Source organism: Primulina tabacum, chromosome 16 (genome assembly GCF_025594145.1).
Source record: "Primulina tabacum isolate GXHZ01 chromosome 16, ASM2559414v2, whole genome shotgun sequence".
NCBI lineage: Eukaryota > Viridiplantae > Streptophyta > Magnoliopsida > Lamiales > Gesneriaceae > Primulina > Primulina tabacum.
The window spans coordinates 23,762,454-23,787,366 of NC_134565.1; the positions used below are offsets into that span (position 1 = coordinate 23,762,454).

General features: G+C 36.1%; 1 protein-coding gene across 2 annotated transcripts; it reads left to right on the forward strand.

Moving 5' to 3' along the window:
- The first annotated feature begins 3,315 nt into the window (after positions 1-3,315).
- Positions 3,316-24,588, forward strand: LOC142529556 (psbP domain-containing protein 5, chloroplastic). Of its 2 annotated transcripts, XM_075635106.1 has the most exons (11): positions 3,316-3,406; positions 3,495-3,667; positions 4,737-4,845; positions 18,293-18,342; positions 18,558-18,625; positions 18,712-18,810; positions 19,181-19,240; positions 19,355-19,414; positions 19,515-19,569; positions 24,060-24,109; positions 24,244-24,588. In XM_075635106.1, the coding sequence occupies exons 1-11, from the start codon at positions 3,357-3,359 to the stop codon at positions 24,340-24,342; spliced, it is 873 nt and encodes a 290-aa protein (XP_075491221.1). In that variant the 5' UTR covers positions 3,316-3,356; the 3' UTR covers positions 24,343-24,588. The 2 variants fall into 2 exon arrangements, with proteins under 2 accessions (XP_075491221.1, XP_075491222.1); XM_075635107.1 differs by lacking the exon at positions 18,558-18,625 and having other exon boundaries at positions 18,674-18,810.
- Positions 24,589-24,913: the final 325 nt, after the last annotated feature.

The window sequence follows — 24,913 nt, forward strand, 5'->3', positions numbered from 1 at the left end:
TTCATAAAAACAAAAATTCATATTTTATGTCTCATAAAATATTTAAAATAGTTGGCAATGATTATCTGTTTAATATTCAGTATATTTATGATTTCTTCACGTAATCTATTTATGTTATTCTCAATTAAAACAGACTAACCGAACTCAAGAATATTGTGCAGCTATTTTATGGTTTAGGGTTTATGATATTATTTTCTTAAAGATAAGTTTTAGACATAGGAGTAGCTTCCTTGAATTACTTGACAATTTTTAAGATTCCTGAAATATTTTGGCATGATGTCCTAGTTTCTTGAAATTGTGCACAACTTGAACAATCATTTTCGATAATTTCTTTACTAGTGGTTTTTTAATATATTTATCAACCATGCCTGTGTGTTCGATTGTTATATATATTATACTCGTTGATTCTTCATCTCCTTCTTTTCCCCAAAAGTTTTGATAGGCTCATCAGTGCTGAGAAATCATTAGTCCTTCAGTGGGCAACTGGAATAGAGTGGCAAAGAGTGCTTCATCGATCAATAGATTTTTCTCCATCATGAGCATAACAGTCCTCCCATAAGTAGAAACAGATTCTCTAGCATAGAAAGTCTGCAGTTCTAGCACATAGATATCTAGCGAGGAGTTGAGAAATGTCCTGAATCCATATGACTCCAGGAGGTTGAAGTAAGAAACAGTTGTAGCATTTTCCAATAAGTAAATGGATTATGAATCCACAACGTAGGCATTTACGATGTATGAGGGAATTGTCATTTCTGAAAATTTCTTGAAGATGAGTGAGAAAAATTGGAATGCATTGAAGGTACAAGAAGAATGGGAAGAGTCTGCAAAAATTTGAAGGACGATGACCTAAAATGATGGAAAGTAACTGATACTTGTACATGCAACCTGAGTTAGATAGTCAGGACACATGTCAAGTTATCGATTAAAAACTTTTGAAATCTTAAAAATCCATACATTGTACGAATCATTCAGTGATTTGATCGGAATTAAAACTTTAAACAATTTTGAAAAAAAAAATTCAACTTAATAAATGCAATTCAAGAATTTGATCGCCGATTGCCCTTAAATGGTTAATTATTGAAGTAAATGATCAATTAAATTCATTACTACTTGATAAGTTCAGTTAGGCCAGGAGTACTAATTAATCAATGAGGCTCCAGGTTTGACTGACAAGTGTTTTATCAGTAAGGCTCGTGAATAAGTTTTCCCTAAGCACGAACATTTCTAAGATAAATCAATAAGGACTAATATATTCCTAAAGTAAGAAATCTTAGACTCGGCGAGTGGTTTAATGAGTATGTCAGCTGCCTATTGTTATGTGGAGACATATTCCAATATGATGTTCTTTTTCAACACACGATCTCAAATAAAATGGTTTCTGATATCTATATGCTTGGTACGAGAGTGCAAGACTAGATTTTACGTGATTGAGATTGCACTAATACTGTCACAAAAGACAAGTGACTCTGTTGCATTTACTCCATAATTCTTCAATTTTTTTTTTGAATCCAAAGCAACTGAGCACAACAACTCTCAGGTATTACGGCTGTAGACATTGCAATTGATGTATGTTTTTAACTGAACCAAAAAATCATCCGGTCTCCAAGAAACTGACAAGTTCCACTTGTATTATTCTGTAAAGTTTTCATCACGCATAAAATGCATCAAAATATACAAATAGATTCAAAGATGAGTCCTTAGGATACCAGATACCTACATTCTGAGATCCTTTCAGATATTTTAATATTCTTTTAGAAGCTAAGAAATGTGATTTCTTAGGATCAGACTCAAAACAAGCACATATGCATATTGCGAATATAATATTAGGTCGGCCGATAGTTAGGTATAATAATGAACCTATTAAACCCTGATAAAATATTACTTTGTATTCCTTCTTCGTCTTTATCGAGTTTAATTGATGAACTCATGTTCGTAGTTGTAGCTGAGCAAGTTTCCATTCCAAATATTTTGTGTATTTGACTTTGTTGATGAAAATCCTAGAGTGTGACTGCTTCACTTGTTAACCTAGAAAGAATGTTAGGCACATCATGCTTATCTCTAACTTTCCATGCATCAGCTTGGCAACCTCTCGCATAATTTGTTGGTTAGTCGTTGGGAATCATAGAGTTGATAATCAATAAATTATTATGTATCTCAAAAACTATGAGATTGAAATAATATAGATATTGATAATTATTTTGATTTCAATGTATCTTTCGCTATTATATCAATTATGTAAAATACAATATGTAGATAGTGTCATTAAAAAAGTGATTCACAATTGACATATGACGATATGTGCTTACCTTAGCCTATAGATTCACCCAAGAATGAGAAAATATTTTTAATTGCAAAGGATGTGTAGACTCAATTATGATATATACAAAAAAATCTATAAAGTATTTGAAGTGTCAAAAGTAATTAGATTCAACTGTTAAGACTATCTTTTCAATAGAACGACAAGAAGACAATATACGGATTAAGATAATCCTGACACATGCTATACATTTGATTAATACATACTTCCGATCACTTTAGTATTTGAAATGTAAATTGAGATAATTGACTTTAAAAATGCGAATTTTTATCTTGAAATCAAGAAAATATATGTTCGTCAATCATATAACCACAAAATGTACAAAATACTTTTATGGGATGTCACATCAATTGGTAAGTGTTTGATCATTTGATGCTCGAAAGAACTATATCTAAGCAACAATTGAATATGATATGACCCGTCTTTTCACGAAGTTATAACCTACATCACCTTTTTGAAAAATCAGTGTACAAGATAGGAATGTAAGGACGTAATGATTTAAAGTGATGTTTGTAATAGAAGAAGTATCATATATTGTATTTTTTTCTTGTATATGATTCTTGCGCGATTTTTCATAACAAGATTTTTAATGAGATAGTTAACAAGCCAATTTTTTGTCCCATTGTGTTTTTACTAATAAGTTTTTAACCATACACATTCATCGTCAGAAGCATATCCAACGAGAATTATATATTATTATACTCTTCTTTTCTTATATCGAGTTTTTTCTCCGATAAATTTTACTAAGATTTTAACGAGACAAGACTTGACTCTTTATAACATTCCAATAAACCAAACAAGTTTATCAAATGGAAATAATTATGAAAATGATAGTGTTGTGATAATATTTTAACGTAGATCTTAATTATAAATTTAAAAATAAGGTTCATTATCTAAATTAACTTTTCTCGTTTTTTATCTTCCTTATTAAATTTATAACAATAAACTGCTCATTTTAAATAAATTAATAAAATAAAAAAGGTAAAACTAGTATCATTGTTATCTTGAAGACTAGAGTAGAGCTGACACAAAAAACCCAATGACTACATCTCTTTTCTCAACTGCCCCTCCAAATCTCTCTTTTTTCAGGTGATATACCCATTTAGTGTTCTGAATTCCAAGGGATTATATCTTTTCTTGTTCTGAGTTTGTTTTTTTTCTTTTCTTGGTTGGCAAGGCATAATACTGAAAAAATTCCAGTTTCAACCCAAAAGAAACATTGGAAAGTAAGAAGGGTAACGGCATGCAGTGTTGATTCTTCGAGACCATTTTCGAAACTTGGAATGTGGAGGCGGGATTTATTGTTTACGGGGTTCTCTTCTTCACTTTCTCTAGTTTTCCCAACCTTGGGTAAATATTGGCCACGCATTATCTTATTTGTTTTGATTTCGACATGGATCTAAAAATGAATATTTCTGACTGGTACTGCCAATTTGTGATTTTTTTTTACAGCACTAATTTGTAATATTTTATTTTCCACTAGAATATTATTTTCTTTATAAGTTCTCTAAGCTGTTGAATGATATAGTTGAGAAGGAGCTTAAGGTTTCTGTATGTTTTGGGAAAATGTTATGGGGGAAGTCTTGAGAAATGCTTTTTAGTGATAAAAAAAAAAGAAAAAATATATTTATTTGGTGTTTTGTTTGTGAGGAGATGGTCTGTGGTATGTGTCAACCCAAGTAAAATTTTATTTGGTAATAATCACTAAATTATGGTTAAATTGATAAATGTGTGGATGATGATTAGGAGTGTCATACTTTGATATTTAAGATATGCTAAATTTAGTTTAAATATTTCAAAATGCTATATTTTTCATAAAAGAGACTGAAAAAAGGGTTGATACTAATTGAGCTACGTTCAACCCTATTGAATATTGAAATGCACGTGTTATTGAAAAAGAAATTTTTATTCATATATTTGTGGTTATCATTAGTTAAGCAAGGCCAATTGTGGTGCAACTGTGAAATTAAGGTGAAGTGTTCTGACTGAGGACAGTTCTGGATTGGATATAACAAAATTCAATACTAGATTTATATAAGATATGCAGCGCGGACGTGTTTTAGATCAAGTCACCAAAATTTTATTCATTTGAATATTGCAATGTATGAGAGGCCACTTTAAAATATGGCCAAAGGCTCTAGATCCCGTTAAGTTCTTAAAAATTTTAGACACTAGCCACCTTGGTACTGCTGAATGTTTTTCCTGTTTAATGTCAATCAAGAGATGAAGTTATCATGTTAATTCAGATTTTTTTTATGATCATTTTGTTTTGTTCTTGGGAGAAGTTGAAGAGATTATGGGCTGTTATATAACAATACAAGGATTGAATTCAGATTGTCCTCCAATGTCCATGAGGGGCTCGATAAATTGGGTGTCGATGAGTTTGCATGGATGTTGAACTGCCTAGCCTACTTTGCAGGATTTTGCAGCGAGGAAGAGTTGAAAATGGATGTGATGGTTGATGAATTAAATGCCTACTCATACTCATATCCAACAGAATTACCTTCTTCTAAGTTTGTCTTCAAGTGGTGAGCACTTCTTGAATTTGTTATGCGTTGTTATCCAGCTTTTATCATGCCCTTTTAAGTCATCCAGGATTTCTGTGAAGAATGCTATGAATTATTTGTTTATGTTTTTGGGAAATACTTTCATTGCCCAGAAATATAAGCATACCCATGTTATTTTTAAATACTTTCCCAAACATGCATTTTTATTCGCTCCAAGGTTATAAAATTCGTTAGGCGTTAGTCGGGCGCCAACCCAGCGCCTAGGCCGCCTCTAATCGGATTCTACGATATCAAAACATAATAAATCATATACTAGAATTTCAACACAATTACATCAAATTTAAAAATTAAAATACGTTCAAAATATTCCCAACATAGTCTAATGTGTATCTCAATAAAATAAGATAGAATTCAGATTTCTTCCAAAATTCAAAATAAAATAGTCTAATGTGTCATCACAAATTTACTCCACTTCTTCTTCTCCGAAATTTTCAACAACTTGTTCTTCATCGGACACAAAATCAATATCATCATTTTGATCATCATCTTCTTCTTCAGATTCAAAATCATCCTCGTGAACTTCTTTAACTCTAGAGCTTCTTCGGAGTTGTAGATTTTCACCTGCCCCAGTTGCTTCATCAACTAATTGCCAAGTGAGCCCCGAACCTAGTTCAACTTCATTTTCTTCCCCACCATCCACAATCCAACCTTGTGCATTTGAAGCATCTTTTCAAGAAGGACGTCGACGTTCCTTTCTTTCTCTCATTTTCGCTTGTTAAACAATCTAGCATTAAATTGGACAAATACTAGATTGTTCAACCTATGGACATCCAACCTATTTCTTTTCTTTGTATGAATCTAAAAAAAAACCAAGAAAGTAATTAGTATAGTTAGGAATTTGAACATACACTTAAAAAATCAATAATTTATTTTAATTAAAGTTTAAACTTACTCTTTCAAATGCACTCCAATTTCTTTCACACCCAGATGAACTTGTAGTTAATGAAAGAATCCTCAATGCCGCTCTTAGCAAGTTGGGTGTGTGAGCACCGTAGGTACTCCACCATGTACATGGATCAAATGTATCGTCATTTTTTCACATGCTTTTGCAGCCAATGCTTCCCAAATAACCCAGTCTTATCTCTATATTTTGCAAATTCCTTGTTAATAATTGTATCTTGCAGTTCAAACTCATCGGCATGCAAAACTTCCATGCATTCAAAAATCCCTGCCGCGACCTCTCCATAAAGAGCAATAGAACTATCTTTGTAGTAGAAGCAGGGATTCAACAAAAAGGCTGTGGTATGCAATGATGTATCAAGTCTATCCTTCATTTTTTACTCAAGAATCACTATGATAGGTTGATAATTTGATTCGACATTGTTAAGAGCCACCTTGATATCTTCTTTAGCTCGAAGAAGCTCCCCATATAGAAACCCCATGGATGACTTTCTATCTCCGTCTACCAATCGGAGAACTCTTACCAAAGGAGCAAATATTTTCAAACAAAGTGTCACACCATTCCAAAAACTCATGCTCATCACAGTAGAGTAAGCCAATTTCTCTTTGTTTGTCTTTGACTATTTACAGTTCTCCCACATATCACTTGTAAACATTGCCCTTAAACTAGATTTTTTCTCAATCAAACTTTGCAATGTGAGGAAGTTTGATGCAAACCTGGTAACTCTTGGCCGGACTATGTCTTTTTTCTTCTTAAAACTTCTCATCAATGACAAATTCTTATGGTGAGCATAAATGAAAATTGTAAAACCCTTTGCTTGGTCGATAATCTTTTTAAATCTTGGAAGCTTGTCAATATTTTCAAGCATGAGATTAACAGTATGAGTTGCACATGAACTCCAAAATATCCCTGGCTGCTTTTCTTTCATCAATTTAGCCGCAACCATGTTGTTGGTGGCATTGTCTGTTACAATCTGAACAACATTATGAGCTCTTACTTGTTTAACACACTTGTCAACATACTCAAAAATAAGTCCAGCTGTATGTGCCTCGTCTGAAGACTCCTTAGACTCTAAAAGTACAGTACCCTCTTTGCAATTAACACACAAATTTAATATGCTTCTTCTTTTTCTATCACTCCATGCATCTGTCATAATCGAGCACCCATTCTTTGCTCATTCTTCTTCGCGATTCTTCAACAATTTCTTTGTTCTTTCAACTTCAGCTTTTAAAAGTGGTTCTCTAAGTTGATATTGAGTTGGAGGCTTGAACCCTGGTCCAAATTGACTCACTGCCTCCATTAGTTGCTTGAAGCTATCATTATCAAGAGCATTGAATGAGATTCCATTTTCATAAGTCCATCTCCCAACATATTGTTGAACTTGTTGAGTTCTCTCTTTGAAAAGAGCCTCATTTATATTTTTTGGCGAAGCACTTTACTCCCACTTGAATATGGAGCAATCATCGATGCATATCTATCCATGGGGCCAAGTAGATGAGGCTTTTTGATTTCATCTATCCCTTCAATTTTAGCATCTTCTTCTTCGTCTAGAGAAATATTCACCTCTGTTCTACAACTTTCTTCTTCCAATATTTTGTTTTTCTTTTTGTTCTTCCTTCTAAAATAGCATATTTGCACTTATTACGATCTTCTTGAGATGCGTTTCGACACCCAGATACATTTCCAGATATATTTCCTATGTGCTCCTTGACTCTATACACTCTACCAGACATCATTTTCCTACACAACTTACATTTAACTTTGTCGAGGTTCTTAGGATCAATCAACATACCAAACTCCCATTTGATGTCATTCGACTTTCTCTTAAGAATTCCAGATTCAGGCTGACTGACGGATGTGGTCGACGGTGGATTGCTTGCCATTGTTACCCTCTAAACTGCAAACCCAAAGGAAAACTTCAGCTGCTCAAAATGGTACTCACAGACAAATACCACAGGGCAATAAGCACAACACACATGCCATGTGTTACGAGGAAAAGGAAAACGAAAGGAAAGAAGTCCACACATGAAGGATTCCAGAAAAGATAAGGCACGCATTGAACCGTGGAAGGGAGGTCTAATCACAGAAAATCCTCCAACAAATCCTAGCATAAATAGCATTAACAAATCCTTGTAGTTATCCATCTGTTTGCTAATTAACATACCATGACTATAAGTGTCAACAAATCAAATTAAACTATTGGTTATGTCGTTGCTGATTCAACAAATCAAATGCAAATCAAACCAAAATTCACATTGAATATCACAAATTTAGAAACTGAATACAAATTTGCAAATCAAACCAAAATTCACGTTGAAAATGAATACAAATTTGCTGAGGCAAATTTTCTGATTGAAATAATGATTGCTCACTTTTTCAATCAAAAGTTTCAGGAAAACCCATCTCACCTCAAGCCAACACCTCAACTCAAATCAATATTTTCGACTGAATCAATATTTTGCTCACTTTATCGGACACAAAATCATACTCAAATGAATATTGTTGTGATATCCAATGAATAATACTACACAAAAGAAAAACTCGAGTAAGTGAGCTAGAGTGCTTCGGATTTGCAGCAGGAGTAGTGGCCGAGAAGGAGCAGGAGTCGTGGCCGAGGAGTCTCTGGAACGAGACTGGAAAATAACAAGAAGCGAGAAGGAAGAATTGCAGCAGACCTAGTGTAAGCCCAAATTTATTTTTTTAAATGGGTTTCTTAGTGGATCTAAAAATTTTAAAAGGCCAATTTTTTTTAAAAAAAATTCAGGCCCTAGGCGGTTGGCATCCGCCTAGGCGCGCCCAGGTGCCCAGGACCGCCCAGCGCCTCGGCTGGCCGCCTAGCACCTTATCGGTGCGGCTGGCCTAGCGCCTAGGCGGCCGCATTTTAGAACATTGATTCGCTGTCACATTCTGTGGGGACCCGGACGCTAATCATATTCTTAATCATCATTGAGACAATTTAATTAATTATAATAAACAGGGTCAAATTTTTTTTCTTTAAAATATATAATTAAATGCGGAACGTAATGGAAAACATTCTAATATACATGTCAGTATTAAAGTACAAGTCTTGTACTATATACCATCATTCAACTAAGGTTTAACAACTAAAGTGTCCAAACCCTATTTCTAATCAAGGTCCGTAGTCTCCACTCTAATCTCAATCTCCTTTCATCTCCTCGACCCCGATCCTGTCCCACCTGTTGCCATGCACACATACAAACACGACAACAGCTGGATAACTCCGGCGAGAAATATATCCCAGTATAAATCAACGAAACATGCAATCATATAATCAATATAAAAGCATAGACAGATATCAGGAATATGTATCAAAATCTGAAAACATAATCAATATAAGACAGTCAATCAGACTCGTGACTCCACGGCTCAGACTAGACTCAATCCTAGTCTAGGGATCTCGGTTTCCAGACGTTGACATTCCTATATCGAATTCAGTAATAGAAGAAACTCCAATTCTATTCAATCGATATAACCAAACAACCGGTGTCTTGACCTATCCGTCACAGACTGTGGCACTATCGCCAATTCACTATCTTGTGACAATGTGCAATGTGCCAGTGACGATTCCATCACTATCGGCACTTATGTCACAAGATCACTCGTCTAATACTCATCTAATACATGTTTCTATAAATCAATAGAACAAGCATATCAATTCAAATCATTGCAAATAATAACAATAAGTATGTGATTTAAGGGAAACTCAAGTATATCCTACTCGAGTCGTTCTCCCAGTACCACATTGACTTATACATTTCTTTAGTTGTAGTTCTGACAACGTTCAAGTCTGGAATTCGAATTACTCATCTGGCAATGACAATATCAAGAAGTATAATATCAATATACTGCTCAAATCAATATCGAATCTGATCAATCTGCATCTAACTCAAAATCAACGGCATAACGGAACAATCTGAATATCCCCGTCAATACAATATCAACATATATCAATTAATACACCTCATAATCAATAACAACACCAATCTGATATTAATTTCAATCAAATCAACTCAGAAAATCATAACAATTTCATACGGTATCCGTTCTTCAATCCGGTTTCGATTATACGATGTATAACATGTGAAGAACATCATATATGAATCATATTCTATTCTGGCAATATCATACTTTCAAGACATATCACAACTTAAGAAAACTTACGTCCAGTTGTAGCTCTCGTCGATAGGAACACAGTACTGAAATCGGATTCAAAATCAGACGGACGGATCGAAATATAAAGGCGTAGGGATTTTCTTCTACTTTCCTGAAGCTTTTCTCGTTCCTTCCCTTCGTTTCATTTCTGAAGAATGACATATATATATCCTACTTGCATGTTCAAGAAACGTGTCTTATTTTCACACCTTTCAGGCGGCGCTCGGGCGGTCGAAAATTACCGCCCGGGCGCGGAATGTTCTGCCCAAATATTTCCGGATTGCCCATTGGCGCTCGGGCGGTTATAAACTACCGCCCGGGCGCCACATCTTCTGCCCGAAACATGTTCCTATTGAACATTGGCGCTCGGGCGGTCATTTTCTACCGCTCGGGCGCCAATAGTTCTATCCAAAAATTGCACCCTTCATATGCTTTGGCCAATCTGGTCTCGGAATAGCCCATCTATAATCATATCAATTCATAATCAATAATCTCATATTAACATAATCAAAATCTCGGGCATTACATTTCTCCCCCCCTAAGATCTGATTTCGTCCCCGAAATCACATGCAATCAAATCAGATCAGAAAGAAATGTAACAGAAGCTAAATAGAAACTCACATCAACGAAATAACTCTGGGACCTCTGTCTCATGTCTGCCTCAGTCTCCCAGGTAGCTTGTTCGACGCCATGACGACTCCACTGAACTTTCACAAGCGGAATTGTCTTCGTTCTGAGTTGCTTTTCTTTCCGATCAAGAATCTGAATCGGCTTCTCGAAGTAACTCAGTGTCTCGTCTAGTTCTGCCTCGCTCGGCGGAATAATATATGAAGCATCCGAGAGATATTTCCGCAATAATGATACATGAAAGACATCATGTATCCCAGATAGAGAAGGCGGTAAGGCGAGTCGATAGGCACGATCTCCTATCTTCTCGAGAATCTCATACGCCCAATATAACGCGGAGACAACTTTCCTCTCTTGCCAAATCTGACAACTCCTCGGAAAGGTGAAATCTTCAAGAATACTCGGTCTCCTGCCTCAAATACCAACGGTCTGCGTCGAACATTGGCATATTTGGCCTGTCTGTCCTGAGCTGCCTTCATTCTCTTCTGAATCAGCTTCACTTTCTCAGTCATATCTCTGATCATGTCAGGTCCAATCTCAGGAACCTTAGAGATATCATCCCAATACAGAGGGGATCCTGTACTTCTTTCCGTACAACGCTTCAAATGGTGCCATCTCAATACTCGTCTGATAGCTGTTGTTGTACGAGAACTCACAAAGTGGCAATGCATCCTGCCAGTTAGTGCTAAAATCAAGCACTACCGCTCTCAGCATATCTTCCAGTGTTTGGATAGTCCGCTCCGACTGTCCGTCGGTCTGTGGATGATATGCGGTACTAAGATGCAATTTCGTACCGAGAGCCTGCTGTAAACTCTGCCAGAAGTGCGAAGTAAACCGAGGATCACGGTCTGATACAATCGACTTCGGCACTCCGTGTAATCTGACCACCTCTCTGACATATATATCAGCCATCTGGTCATATCTATACGTCATTTTGTATGGAATAAAACATGCGGATTTAGTCAATCTGTCAATCACAACCTCTGGAGGAACGTGGTAACTGCGTCACAAAATCCATGGAAATGTGATCACATTTCCATTCAGGAATAGACAAACTCTGTAACAGTCCTCCTGGTTTCTTCCTCTTGGCTTTCACCTGTTGGCAATTTAAACATTTGGATACAAATGTAGCAATATCAGCTTTCATTTGCTTCCACCAGTATCGTGTCTTCAAATCATTGTACATCTTCCTGCCACCAGGATGAATGCTAAAACGACTGCTGTGCGCTTCTGTCAGTATCCGCTGTCTCAAATCTGAAACATTCGGCACAACAGTACGATTATTCACATACAAAACACTATCATGAACCTGATATTCCGATTGATGTCCAGCTCTGACCATAGCAATCGAATTCTGCACATTCTGATCAACTTTCTGAGCCGTTTTAATACTCAAAATCAGCTCTGGTTCGGCTTGAACAGCATATAATCTCATCGGTTTATAATCTGTCTCAAATACCAATCCAGACAAACAGCAATCTTCTATCAAATTCGAAACACCAATCGTCGATAAGGATAAAGAACATACCTTTCGACTCAGTGCATCTGCTGCGGCATTGGACTTTCCTGGATAATATTTGATTTCACAATCGAAATCCTTCAATAAATCGAGCCATCTTCGTTGCCTCATACTCAACTCGGACTGTGAAAAGAGATATTTCAAGCTTTTATGATCAGAATAGATTTCGAACTTCTCACCATAAAGGTAGTGTCGCCATATCTTCAACGCAAATACAATGGCAGCCAATTCAAGATCATGAATTGGGTAACGAGTCTCATGTGGCTTCAGCTGTCTCGAGGCATAAGCAATAACATGTCCTCGCTGCATCAGAACACAACCCAATCCTCGGTGAGATGCATCACAATAAACCACAAAATCACCAGTACCTGACGGAATAGTCAACACCGGAGCACTGGTCAATCTCTTCTTTAACTCAAGAAAACTGGACTCACAGTCTTCAGACCATATAAACGGAGCATTCTTCTGAGTCAACTGAGTAATAGGCTTGGGAATGCTGGAAAAATCTTTAATAAATCGACGGTAATATCCTGCCAAACCCATAAAACTGCGAATCTCGGGTACAGATGTCGGTCTTGGCCAAGAAATCACGGCTTCAACCTTGCTGGGATCAACTGATATACCGTCTCCGGATATAATATGCCCCAGAAGACCAAAACTCACATTTTGACAGTTTAGCATACAATTTCTCAGCCCTCAGAATTTTCAATACAATTCTCAAATGCTCGGCATGGTCAATCATTTTCTTCGAATAAATCAAGATATCATCAATGAATATAATAAAAAAATCATCAAGATACCTCTGGAATATGCGGTTCATCAGACCCATAAATACAGCTGGAGCATTAGTTAAACCGAACGGCATGACAATAAACTCATAATGTCCATACCTGGTTCTGAATGCTGTCTTCGAGATATCAGAATCCCTGACTCTCAGCTGATGATATCCAGATCTCAGATCGATCTTGGAATATACTGAAGAACCCTGCAACTGATCAAACAAATCATCAATGCGAGGCAAGGGATATTTATTCTTTACCGTTGCTTTATTCAGTTGCCGGTAGTCGATACAGAGTCTCATAGAACCGTCTTTCTTTCGAACAAACAGTACTGGAGCACCCCAAGGAGACACACTCGGTCTGATGTACCCCTTGGCCAGTAAATCCTCCAACTGCTCTTTCAACTCATTCAACTCAATCGGTGCCATTCTGTACGGAGCCCTTGAAATCGGAACTGTACCTGGCATCAACTCAATACTGAAGTCTATCTCTCGAATCGGAGGCAAACTAGGAATCTCATCTGGGAAGACATCAGCGATCTCACACACCACTGGCAAATCAGCTAATGATGGACTCGATTTCAGTAAATCAACTGAATAAACAAGGAATCCCTCCGCTTCTTTCTGTAACAATCGAGTCATAGACAATACGGATATCAAAGGAATTCTAGATCGAGAACCCTTATCGTAAAATTTCCACTCATCAGCCATATCCGGTCTGAATCTCACAATTTTGTGGAAACAATCAACAGTAGCTCTGTACTTGGTTAACATATCGATACCGATAATACAGTCAAAATCAGACAACCCAAGCACTATACAGTCTAACTCAATCTCATGCCCCTCATACTGTAGTATACAATGTTTCACAGACTTCACTGATATCAAACCTGTCCCCAAAGGAGAAGAGACAGACACTACAGCAGATAATGACTCGATAGGCAAGGAATGCATCAATGCAAATCGCTCAGATATGAATGTATGTGATGCACCAGTATCTATCAATACATAAGCAGGATAACCAGAAATAAAACAGTTACCTGCAACAACATCGTCAGGTGCGTCCTGAGCCTGCTCCTCTGTCAAAGCAAATACTCGGGCCTGCTGTCTAGGAGGCTGACTTACTGTCTGGCTACCTCCTAGCCTTTGCTGTGACTGAGATGGTGCTGGCTGGAACGAATGAACAGCGGCTGATCGTCTATCAGTCTGTTATCCAGATGATTCGGTACCTTGTGATCTCTGAGAATCTCTCTGTGGGCAGACTCTAGCAAAATGTCCCTGTTGCCTACAAATACGACAACTGCCAAACACTCCTCGGCACTGCTCTGTGGAATGCTTCCCTCCACAAGTGCTGCAATAAGGTCCTGTATAACTCTGGCCCTGACCGATCTGTCTCGAGCCACTAGAACTGGATGAACTGCTTCCAGATCTTTTGAACTGCTTCCCTCTAGCTTTCAGGAAGTCTTTCTTTCCTCCACTGCTGCTGCCACTCTCAAACCGATGAGGTGGTTGCTGTGGTCTCTGTGCTGGAGGTACAAACGAAGCTCCTCTCTGTCTCATCAGACCGGCTTCGGCTCTCTTGGCTCTGTTCAAAGCATCGGTAAAATTATTCGGTCTCCCGGTATTTACCAAGGTAAAGATTTCCGGATTCAGGCCATTAATGAACTGATCAGCAACAGCTTCGTCATTCTCGGCCACATGTGGAGCAAATCTTAGCAGTGTAGAGAACTTGGCCACATATTCCTCGATGTTCAGCTGACCCTGTCTCAAGTTCGCAAATTCTGCTCCCTTATCTTTCCTGTACGACACTGGAAAGAATCTCTGATAAAATTCAGTTCTAAATACATTCCAGGTAATAGTCGTACCTCGATGCTCCAATGCTTCTTTGTCACATCATGCAACTGGTGCCCGATCAGTTTCACTCTCCGTTCATCAGTGTAATCCAAGGACTCAAACAGCATCTCAATGTCGTCTAACCAACTCTCGCAATCAACTGAAGTCTCAGTACCCTTCAAAGTCGGTGGATGGAATGACTGAAATCTCTTCAGCAATGTCTCCATCGGTGTTGCTGTTACATCCATTGGAGGATTCGAAGTGCTACCCTGTTCCGGTATTCTTCGAGAAGGCATATCTAATTATCAAAAGGGTTAGCAACAAAATACAACAATATGTATATATCTGTTCCCTTCTGATCATCTTATCTCTGATCAAGAATCGGTTCTGATTCATTCTCAATAACACATGTTTTCAAATCAAATAAGATAAACAGATAAACATGCATTATAAAGCAGTAGAACATGCTAGCACTCAAAAGCAAGAAAAAAAACTCATTTACCCCGCTCACTAGTTCCTATCTTAGTCTAAAGGATCTATTGCTCTGATACCACCTGTTGTGGGGACCCGGACGCTAATCATATTCTTAATCATCATTGAGACAATTTAATTAATTATAATAAACAGGGTCAAATTTTTTTTCTTTAAAATATATAATTAAATGCGGAACGTAATGGAAAACATTCTAATATACATGTCAGTATTAAAGTACAAATCTTGTACTATATACCATCATTCAACTAAGGTTTAACAACTAAAGTGTCCAAACCCTATTTCTAATCAAGGTCCGTAGTCTCCACTCTAATCTCAATCTCCTTTCATCTCCTCGACCCCGATCCTGTCCCACCTGTTGCCATGCACACATACAAACACGACAACAGCCGGATAACTCCGGCGAGAAATATATCCCAGTATAAATCAACGAAACATGCAATCATATAATCAATATAAAAGCATAGACAGATATCAGGAATATGTATCAAAATCTGAAAACATAATCAATATAAGACAGTCAATCAGACTCGTGACTCCACGGCTCAGACTAGACTCAATCCTAGTCTAGGGATCCCGGTTTCCAGACGTTGACATTCCTATATCGAATTCAGTAATAGAAGAAACTCCAATTCTATTCAATCGATATAACCAAACAACCGGTGTCTTGACCTATCCGTCACAGACTGTGGCACTATCGCCAATTCACTATCTCGTGACAATGTGCAATGTGCCAGTGACGATTCCATCACTATCGGCACTTATGTCACAAGATCACTCGTCTAATACTCATCTAATACATGTTTCTATAAATCAATAGAACAAGCATATCAATTCAAATCATTGCAAATAATAACAATAAGTATGTGATTTAGGGAAACTCAAGTATATCCTACTCGAGTCGTTCTCCCAGTACCACATTGACTTATACATTTCTTTAGTTGTAGTTCTGACAACGTTCAAGTCTGGAATTCGAAATCTGGCAATGACAATATCAAGAAGTATAATATCAATATACTGCTCAAATCAATATCGAATCTGATCAATCTGCATCTAACTCAAAATCAACGGCATAACGGAACAATCTGAATATCCCCGTCAATACAATATCAACATATATCAATTAATACACCTCATAATCAATAACAACACCAATCTGATATTAATTTCAATCAAATCAACTCAGAAAATCATAACAATTTCATACGGTATCCGTTCTTCAATCCGGTTTCGATTATACGATGTATAACATGTGAAGAACATCATATATGAATCATATTCTATTCTGGCAATATCATACTTTCAAGACATATCACAACTTAAGAAAACTTACGTCCAGTTGTAGCTCTCGTCGATAGGAACACAGTACTGAAATCGGATTCAAAATCAGACGGACGGATCGAAATATAAAGGCGTAGGGATTTTCTTCTACTTTCCTGAAGCTTTTCTCGTTCCTTCCCTTCGTTTCATTTCTGAAGAATGACATATATATATCCTACTTGCATGTTCAAGAAACGTGTCTTATTTTCACACCTTTCAGGCGGCGCTCGGGCGGTCGAAAATTACCGCCCGGGCGCGGAATGTTCTGCCCAAATATTTCCGGATTGCCCATTGGCGCTCGGGCGGTTATAAACTACCGCCCGGGCGCCACATCTTCTGCCCGAAACATGTTCCTATTGAACATTGGCGCTCGGGCGTTCTATCCAAAAATTGCACCCTTCATATGCTTTGGCCAATCTGGTCTCGGAATAGCCCATCTATAATCATATCAATTCATAATCAATAATCTCATATTAACATAATCAAAATCTTGGGCATTACACATTCTCCTTCAATTTTATTATTTTTCAATTAATGTTTCATTATATATAAAAAATTATAATTATATTAGTTTATTAAATTCTAACATGGTGCATTATTCTTTCAAATTTTAAAATAATTACATTATATTTGAAAATTTAAGTTATCCAATATATTCATGATACAAGATATTTACTACAGAAGACCTTGACTTCCAAAACTGAACAAAACCACATTCCCTGGAAATATGTTTCTCAGAAATATTGAAATATAACAAAACATGCCATTTGCTTCTTAGAACAACAATACTACTACATTCCCTTCTCTTGACTAAGCATTGGTGATGAACCTTGTGAGTTGAATTGGGAGGCTTGATTCTTATGTGTTTGATCTCCCAATCTGAGGCTGCATCCTTAGCACTGCCAATTAATTTCATCTTGTAGAGTTGGATCTTAGACATAGCTAATGAAAATTGGTGAATGAATGTAAGACATGCTTTAGTTGATAAAATATTCATTAAGTGGGACATTATATATTTTTGTCTAAATCTGAAAGCACTTCTGTACTTGTGCCTTTTGCATAGTGCTTCCCCTATTTGCTTGTTCATGCCTCGTGAGGCAGAGTGCATGAAAAATATGATCTATGAAATGATCATATGGTGTAGAATTTAAGGTCAGGATGGTAATGAATAAATGAGATGCATCAAACTTTATTAAGGTTCTTGCACAGTTTGTGCAACTTGATTTCATTCTTCATAATTCAGTTTGTTATTGGTTATCCTAACAATATTCAAGGAATAACTTTTCTGCATGTTGTCGTGAACAAACTCCAGCTACATAATTTTTTCAATGCCTGCTTGTGAAATGAAAAATTGAGCTTGTGAACCTGAAACTTGATTCACAAACTTTAAAATGAAAAATGAGTAATTTGGAAAATGGTTGTTCAGACCTTCCATTTTTTGATTGACTTAGAGATTGATCAATTTCTTATGGAAATGAACTCTTACGGAGATGACACCAAGCCACCCATTCCTGAATAAAACAATTAATTTCCTCAATATCTTACTTGTGCTTTCCATTTCTTCCAACACAAAACCTTTCTAATTTATTTGTGACAAAGATGAATAAGAGTACAAGAAAACTTCTCAAAACCTGGATGCTCTGGTAATACATCGATTTACCTTTTCTTTGAATGGGATATGAATGACTGAAAAACCTACTATAACCTAATCTAGTTAGCTTGTATCACTAATTGTAGGAACCTCACTCTTTTCATCTATTTGAAGGGTTGAATCGAGAAAACCAGAGCGTTATTCATCAGCTGCGCCATTGTCCCGTAAGTTAGTAAGCTCTATCATAGTTTTTGTGCAAATTCTGTGAGTAAAAGTGTCAATATGTTGCTTATCCATTCTACCTATATTCCTTGAATGCTTTGGTCCGTGATGTAGATGGCTGAAAAAGATGAAGTGGCTTTAGTATTTTCAGAGTGAAACAAGATTTTGACAATACTTGCATCTAACTTACTCACTCATTTCTTGTTCTATTACACAGCTGATGCACGGCTCCGCATTGTTTCTGAGAGAGTGGATTTCATCGATAACCTCATAATTTCTGTTTCGGTAATTTGGTCCGCCTGTCTTATTTTTCAGTTTGACATGTCTTTGCAGGTTTTCCGATAAGAATTTTTTTATGCTCTTTGGTTCAGATAGGTCCCCCCAATTCACTGTTCTTGAGATCCAAGGACAAAAGTACGTGGAGTCCAAAAGATGTTGCTGAATCCGTTTTAGCTGACAAGTCTGCTCTGGTATTTTGACTCTCTTGTCTACCACAAGCAATATACTTTTTGGTCATCTTATCACTAAATAATCACTCCAAATTCTGATTTATTGTCAAGTTTGCTAGCTAGAAAGGAGGATTCAGGGAATGCGTAACTTTATCAGAGATATACTTCTATCTATTTATTAATCTTGTTTTAAAAACACCAACTACATTTGATCTGTCTCTATGAGGCTTCCCCTCTCATGCCTGCTCTCTTTGAAATTTTGTTTAACAAATCTGTATGATTTCAATTATAATTTTGTTTCGCCACTTTTGATCAATTCCAAATGACTTTTAAATAGATAGCCATTTTCTCCCCTAAAATTCTTTGAATTGCATCCTATTGTTACGAACAGCGTGTAACCTCTAGTCAGCGAATGGATGAAAGTTCAGTTCTTGATGCACATTCTTCTATAGTAAGTATAATTTTTATTCTCTAATCTATTTGTCTCAACTAGTAACAGCACTAATCTTGGTGCTATAATTTGAGATTTCTTGTATCAAGCTTATCATGTTTTTTTCTCTCTCAGATTGATGGTGAATCTTATTGGTATTACGAATACCTGGTTCGAAAATCACCAACCAAATCTGTAAGTTAGCCCCCATTCATTCACCACTGAAGAATATTGGCTTTTGTATATATATACTCATTAAATGTACTTAATTATCACAATATCCTGAATGATGCAGATTCAGGAACCAAATCTTTATAGACATTTTGTTGCTTCGACGGCTGCACGTGATGGTAAGATACATTATATACTGGTATTAATTTGCACGCATCTGCATGTGTTGCATGCTTCTACAAATTATGTGTTATTATTTTTTAAGTTAAGTTAATTTTTATATATAACTTTGAATAATTATATTGAAAATATTTGTAATTATTTTGTTATAATTTGTAATTATTATTTGGATAACGAGTGGTTTTTTAAAAAGAAAATTAATGATACTTTTTCATTAAAAAATTATTTAATTTTATAAATTGTGATTATTATTTGGATAATGATTTTTTAAAAAAAATGAAATTAATGATGCAATTACGTTAATGTTCTATAAATATTGTGAATTTTTGCATGAAAATTTAACAATTATATTAAATATAATAATAATTTATTTTGTGGCTAATGAGTAGTTTGGTAATCTGAAAATTAGTTTGTTTAGAGGGATATGGGTAGTATTGTCATTTTTAAAATGTTATTCACACTAAGAGACCAAAGTAGTTAATATTTGGGGTAATTATTTATAAAATATTACATATATATACACTATACAACTACATTAAATTTAATGTGAAGTAAGATTTTATTTTTTATAGAGTATGTTGTGTTGGTGTAATTTTTTCTCCATCTACATTCTTGTATGTATAAAATATAAATATATGTTGTGTATGTGTTGGGTGTCACGGTAAAGTGTAAAGAAGAAGATACAGTTTGAGAGAATGAAGAATATTTTATTTTCCATTATACGAGACAATGAATATATGTAACTGCAAGAACAATTAACTAGAGAAAGTGTGTGATTCCCTACCATTAATCAAAGTATAATAAATGTTAGTGAAAGATTCTCTCCTACTAATAAACCTGTAATTATGTAGAATATTTAAAACTAAATATTACATTATACACAGTTTATCCACAGCTAATGCTTTCCTTAATATGCCCCCTCAAGATGGTGTCTCTAGGGAGGACACCAATCTTGACTCGAAGTTTCTTGAGACGGTGTTGAGATAATGCTTTAGTGAGTCCATCTGCCAGTTGATCATCGGAAGAGACATGGGAAACTCGAATCATGCTGCTTTGTACTTTTTCTCGAACAAAATGAAAGTCAATAGCAATATGTTTCATCCGAGAATGGAAGAGTGGATTTTCACATAAGTATGTAGCATCAATATTATCACAATAAACTGCTGGAGTGGTGGAAATATGAACTCCTAATTCATGTAATATCGATTGAAGCCAAGTGATTTCAGCAGTGACAGAGGCTACAACAAGTGATTTCTTGAGTTGACAGACGAATGTTGGATTGTTCTTGTAAATGAAGCTTGGAGGTTGAATCATGTAGACATCTTTAGTTAAGTATCCATGAAGAAAAGCATTATTGACATCCATTTGCTTGAGAGACCACCCTTTAGAGTGGGCAAGACTGCTGTGGTTGGTTTGATGACTGGACTAAATTTCTCATGATAATCAATGCCCAGTAGTTGGTGAAAGCCCTTGGTAACAAGCCTAGCCTTAAAGTGATTGATGAGCCATAGGGGTGGCATTTAATGCGAAATACCCATTTAGAGCCAATCAAGTTTTGTGAAGATTTTGGAGGAACAAGACTCCAAGTGCCATTACTTAAGCGAGCATTAAACTCGTTGGACATGGCTGCCCGCCATTCATAATGTTTCTTGGCTTGGGAGACAGAAGTGGGTTCAATATATGGTGAGGAATTGGTAATAGTCAAGCTAAGTTTGGTGATAGGTTTGTGTATGTGGTTTTTGGCTTGTGTTCGCATTGGATGAATATTTTGGGGTGATGAGTGATTTGCTGGTTGGGGTGAAGGAATGGAGGCTGTTGATAAAGATAATTCATACGATGACATACTATGGAGTTCGCGAAGGGAATGCTGAGTAGGGGTGGCCACATGATCGCCAAAGTCTACCCCTGTGGAAATATGTTTGGGATTGGAAGGAGAAACTCTAGAATGTTGATGTTGACTCGGAGAAGTAGCAGGAATTTGGGAAATTATAGTAGTTGATGGTGGAGTAGACAAAGGAATAACTTCATGTAATGAACTTTGTTCAGTGAAGAAGAAATCAGGAGGTGATGAAGATTGAGGAGGCAAGAAAGTATTATGTGAGGATGATTGGAGTGTAGGTATAGTTTTCGACGTCCACTCTTGGAAAATGTTATCAAACGGACGGGGAATAGTTAGTGATTGATTCAAAAAGGGAAATTGTCTCAACAAATGTGACATGGCATGATATATATATATATATATATATATATATATTATAAATATATATATATATATTTTAGATTGATTCATAACATTGATATGCACTTCGCCTGGATGAGTAACCAAGAAGTACGCAAGGGTGAGAACGAGGTTCAAGCTTGTGAGATGCGTATGGCCGAAGCTATGGATAAGAGAGACGAGCGAATGATCGAGCTTTTCTTGCACTACAAGTCTCCAGTAAAAATTATTTAAAAGTTCAAGCTCAAAATAATCGCAAATGCACGATTCAAGGTATAGTATAGTGTATAAAAGTATGGATATCTTTCCGCCGAGACTGTATCACTCACATATTATTTTCAATTATATATTCTTTAGTAAGTGATAATTTGAGATGGGTGTTAACTACTAGAATTTAATTGACTAATTGGCTCAAAGGCTAAATAAGCAATGTAAAATGAATATTTAAAATTATACACAAAGTGAATTTGTTGGGAATCTCGGTTCATCTACCCCTCGTTATTTTCAATAATTAATCTCTACTAATGTTCATTACCTTTGACAAAATTTCCTAAATAATTAACACACTTTCTCAAGCTATTTTAAACTAATTCGACACGATATCAACGGTGAATTGCATGCACGATCTATGGAATCTCTTAGCTTTCGACCTATTGGATTATGACTATCACCATGTATTGATTTCATATGTCTATGCAAATTGTAAATACACGGATTATATTATTCGTTCCTATCGCAACTTATTCTCTCGAACTCACTTGCAATATAAAATATTATCAAAGTTAGCTAGTCTTCAATAATTCGAGGAAAAACAATAATTTAATCAAGAATAAAACACAAGTCGGTGATTAAATAAATTCAAACAACCGTTCGCGGATCTCCTTGAATCCCGACAAAAGACAAGTTTAGCCAATAAAATTCATACTAAAATATGCAATACAATAATTAAATGAAAGTTCTTAAATTATAAATACTAGAATAATCGAAGAACGGGAGACAAGCTGCTCGAAAATCCCAAATTCTTCAAGTTCCCTCGACTCCGGTTATTATCTCTTCATGTGCGGCTGCTCTTCTTTCTAATAAAAACTGGTATCCTGAAAATTGTGTCCTAGGGTTTTTCAAGTATGTAGCATCAAGAAAGAATGGAAAGAAATCGATGCATATTTTTTCTTTCTTAATTGCACTGAGGCGGATGGAATTTCCCACCCCAATGCGCCATGCTCGCAAATATTTTTATCGCGCCCGCTAGAGTGGGCAAAAACATCCGCCCTAGTGTGCTTTGCACGCAAATCCTCATTGTTTCTCTTCTTGTGCGTGCTAGGGCAGACAATTTTCCCCGCCCCAGCGTGCTTGGCTCGAATTTCTAGACCATTTCATTCGCCCTAGCGCGACTTTAGTTCCTGAGGGTTTGACATATGTATTGGCAAGAATATTCCATGCTTTCTTGATGTACGAGCAGATGAAATAAAAAGAACAAGATTTGGAGTGATAGAACTGGCTATAGCTCTGAGTATTAGTTGGTCTTGGCGGATCCAAATAGTGAAATTTGGATTTGAAGTGACAGCATCAATGATGTTGATGATTTGTGGGGGGCAAGGTTTAGATCCATAAATGAATCCCATAAGGTCATAGCCTATGAGAATTGCTTGCAATTGAAATCGCCATGATGAGTAATTGGTGAATGTGAGTTTGACAAAGATTTGAATTTTGGCATTGATGGAGATGATGGATGAGGGACTATCGAGATAATCGATAATTATGGGTTGACTTTGACTGGAGGATGTGGCTGAAGAATTATTTTGAGGGGGCAGAAGATTGGGTTTCGGCCATTTGGAGAAGAGCGAGACTCGTTTGAGTATTTTTTATTCTCTGAAACCATGTAAAGGGTAAAGAAGAATGATACAGGTTGAGAGAATGAAGAATATCTTACTTTCTATTATACGAGACAATGAATATATATAACTATAAGAACAATTAACTAGAGAAAGTTGGTGATTCTCTCCCATTAATCAAGCCACAATAAATGTGAGTGAATGATTCTCTCCTACTAACTAACCTGTAATTATGTAGAATATTTACAACTAAATATTACATTATATACAGTTTATACACAACTAATATTTTTCTTAATAGTCACATACCATTATGAGCATTTCCAACATTTAACTTTTCCCTCATTGTTTTGAAATGTGATTCTTAAAGAAGGGAATAAAAAGATGTTTAATGTGGTGCTTCTATAAATGGATTTTCCTGAGTTGTGTTCTATCGCAGGCTATTTGTACTCCCTGAATGCTTCAACTCTAAGCAAGCAATGGGACAAAGTGAGTGTGGTTTTACTTTGGACAAAATTCATTGTGCTCATGTTCCTATTATAGATTCCTTGATATGAGAAGCAATCTAAGATATCAGGGACACGAAAGCTGCACAAATCTGAATGCTTGTTTTGGTTATGCAGATGGGGCCTTTCCTGCTGAAAACCGTGGCTTCTTTCCGTCTTCTCCCTCCCACAGAAAATTATGTTCCTCCTTATAAGGACCCCTGGAGATTTTGGTGATGGATCTTTCGCTTAACCTACTTGAATTTGTTGTTTTTTCTTAGGAATGTATTTGTTTTCTGTCATGCCCATTTCATTATTATTATTATTATTATTGACAAGTCATAGGAGGGAGTCTCTGGATTTAGACATTTAGTTTTTTATATTTATATTATAATTTCAGCATTTACATTGTAATTGGAATCAAAACTGTTTGAATTATTGCTATATCATTTCAGTTATAGCTCAAATCAACTTAATCAAAACTTACTTTTTAAATCATAAACCGGCTGTAGCAAATAGCAGTATTGCTCATAACATCGTCAAACTAGGGCAAAATATAAAGAATTTTGTTTTTCAAATTTAATAACAAACAAAAAGTTTGAATGAACTCAATATACATGCAAAAGTTAAATCATACAAACAAAATTATGTTCTTCAGAATTCAAAGAAGTTTATTAGGACACCGACTGAACATGACCAACTGGTTTGCCCATTAAGCTTTGAAGACGACACTCGCTGTGTCAAACTTCCCGAAACTATAATTTAAAAGTGTGAACCAAATAATGCATCAAATCAAATAGCTCTAATA

Excerpts from the sequence above, each read along its gene's own strand:
- LOC142529556 (XM_075635106.1), top strand. The coding sequence starts at position 3,357 with ATGACTACATCTCTTTTCTCAACTGCCCCTCCAAATCTCTCTTTTTTC. Across the intron at positions 18,811-19,180 it reads TAGCTGACAAGTCTGCTCTG|CGTGTAACCTCTAGTCAGCG; the intron begins GTATTTTGACTC and ends TGTTACGAACAG. Across the intron at positions 19,570-24,059 it reads TTCGACGGCTGCACGTGATG|GCTATTTGTACTCCCTGAAT; the intron begins GTAAGATACATT and ends GTTCTATCGCAG.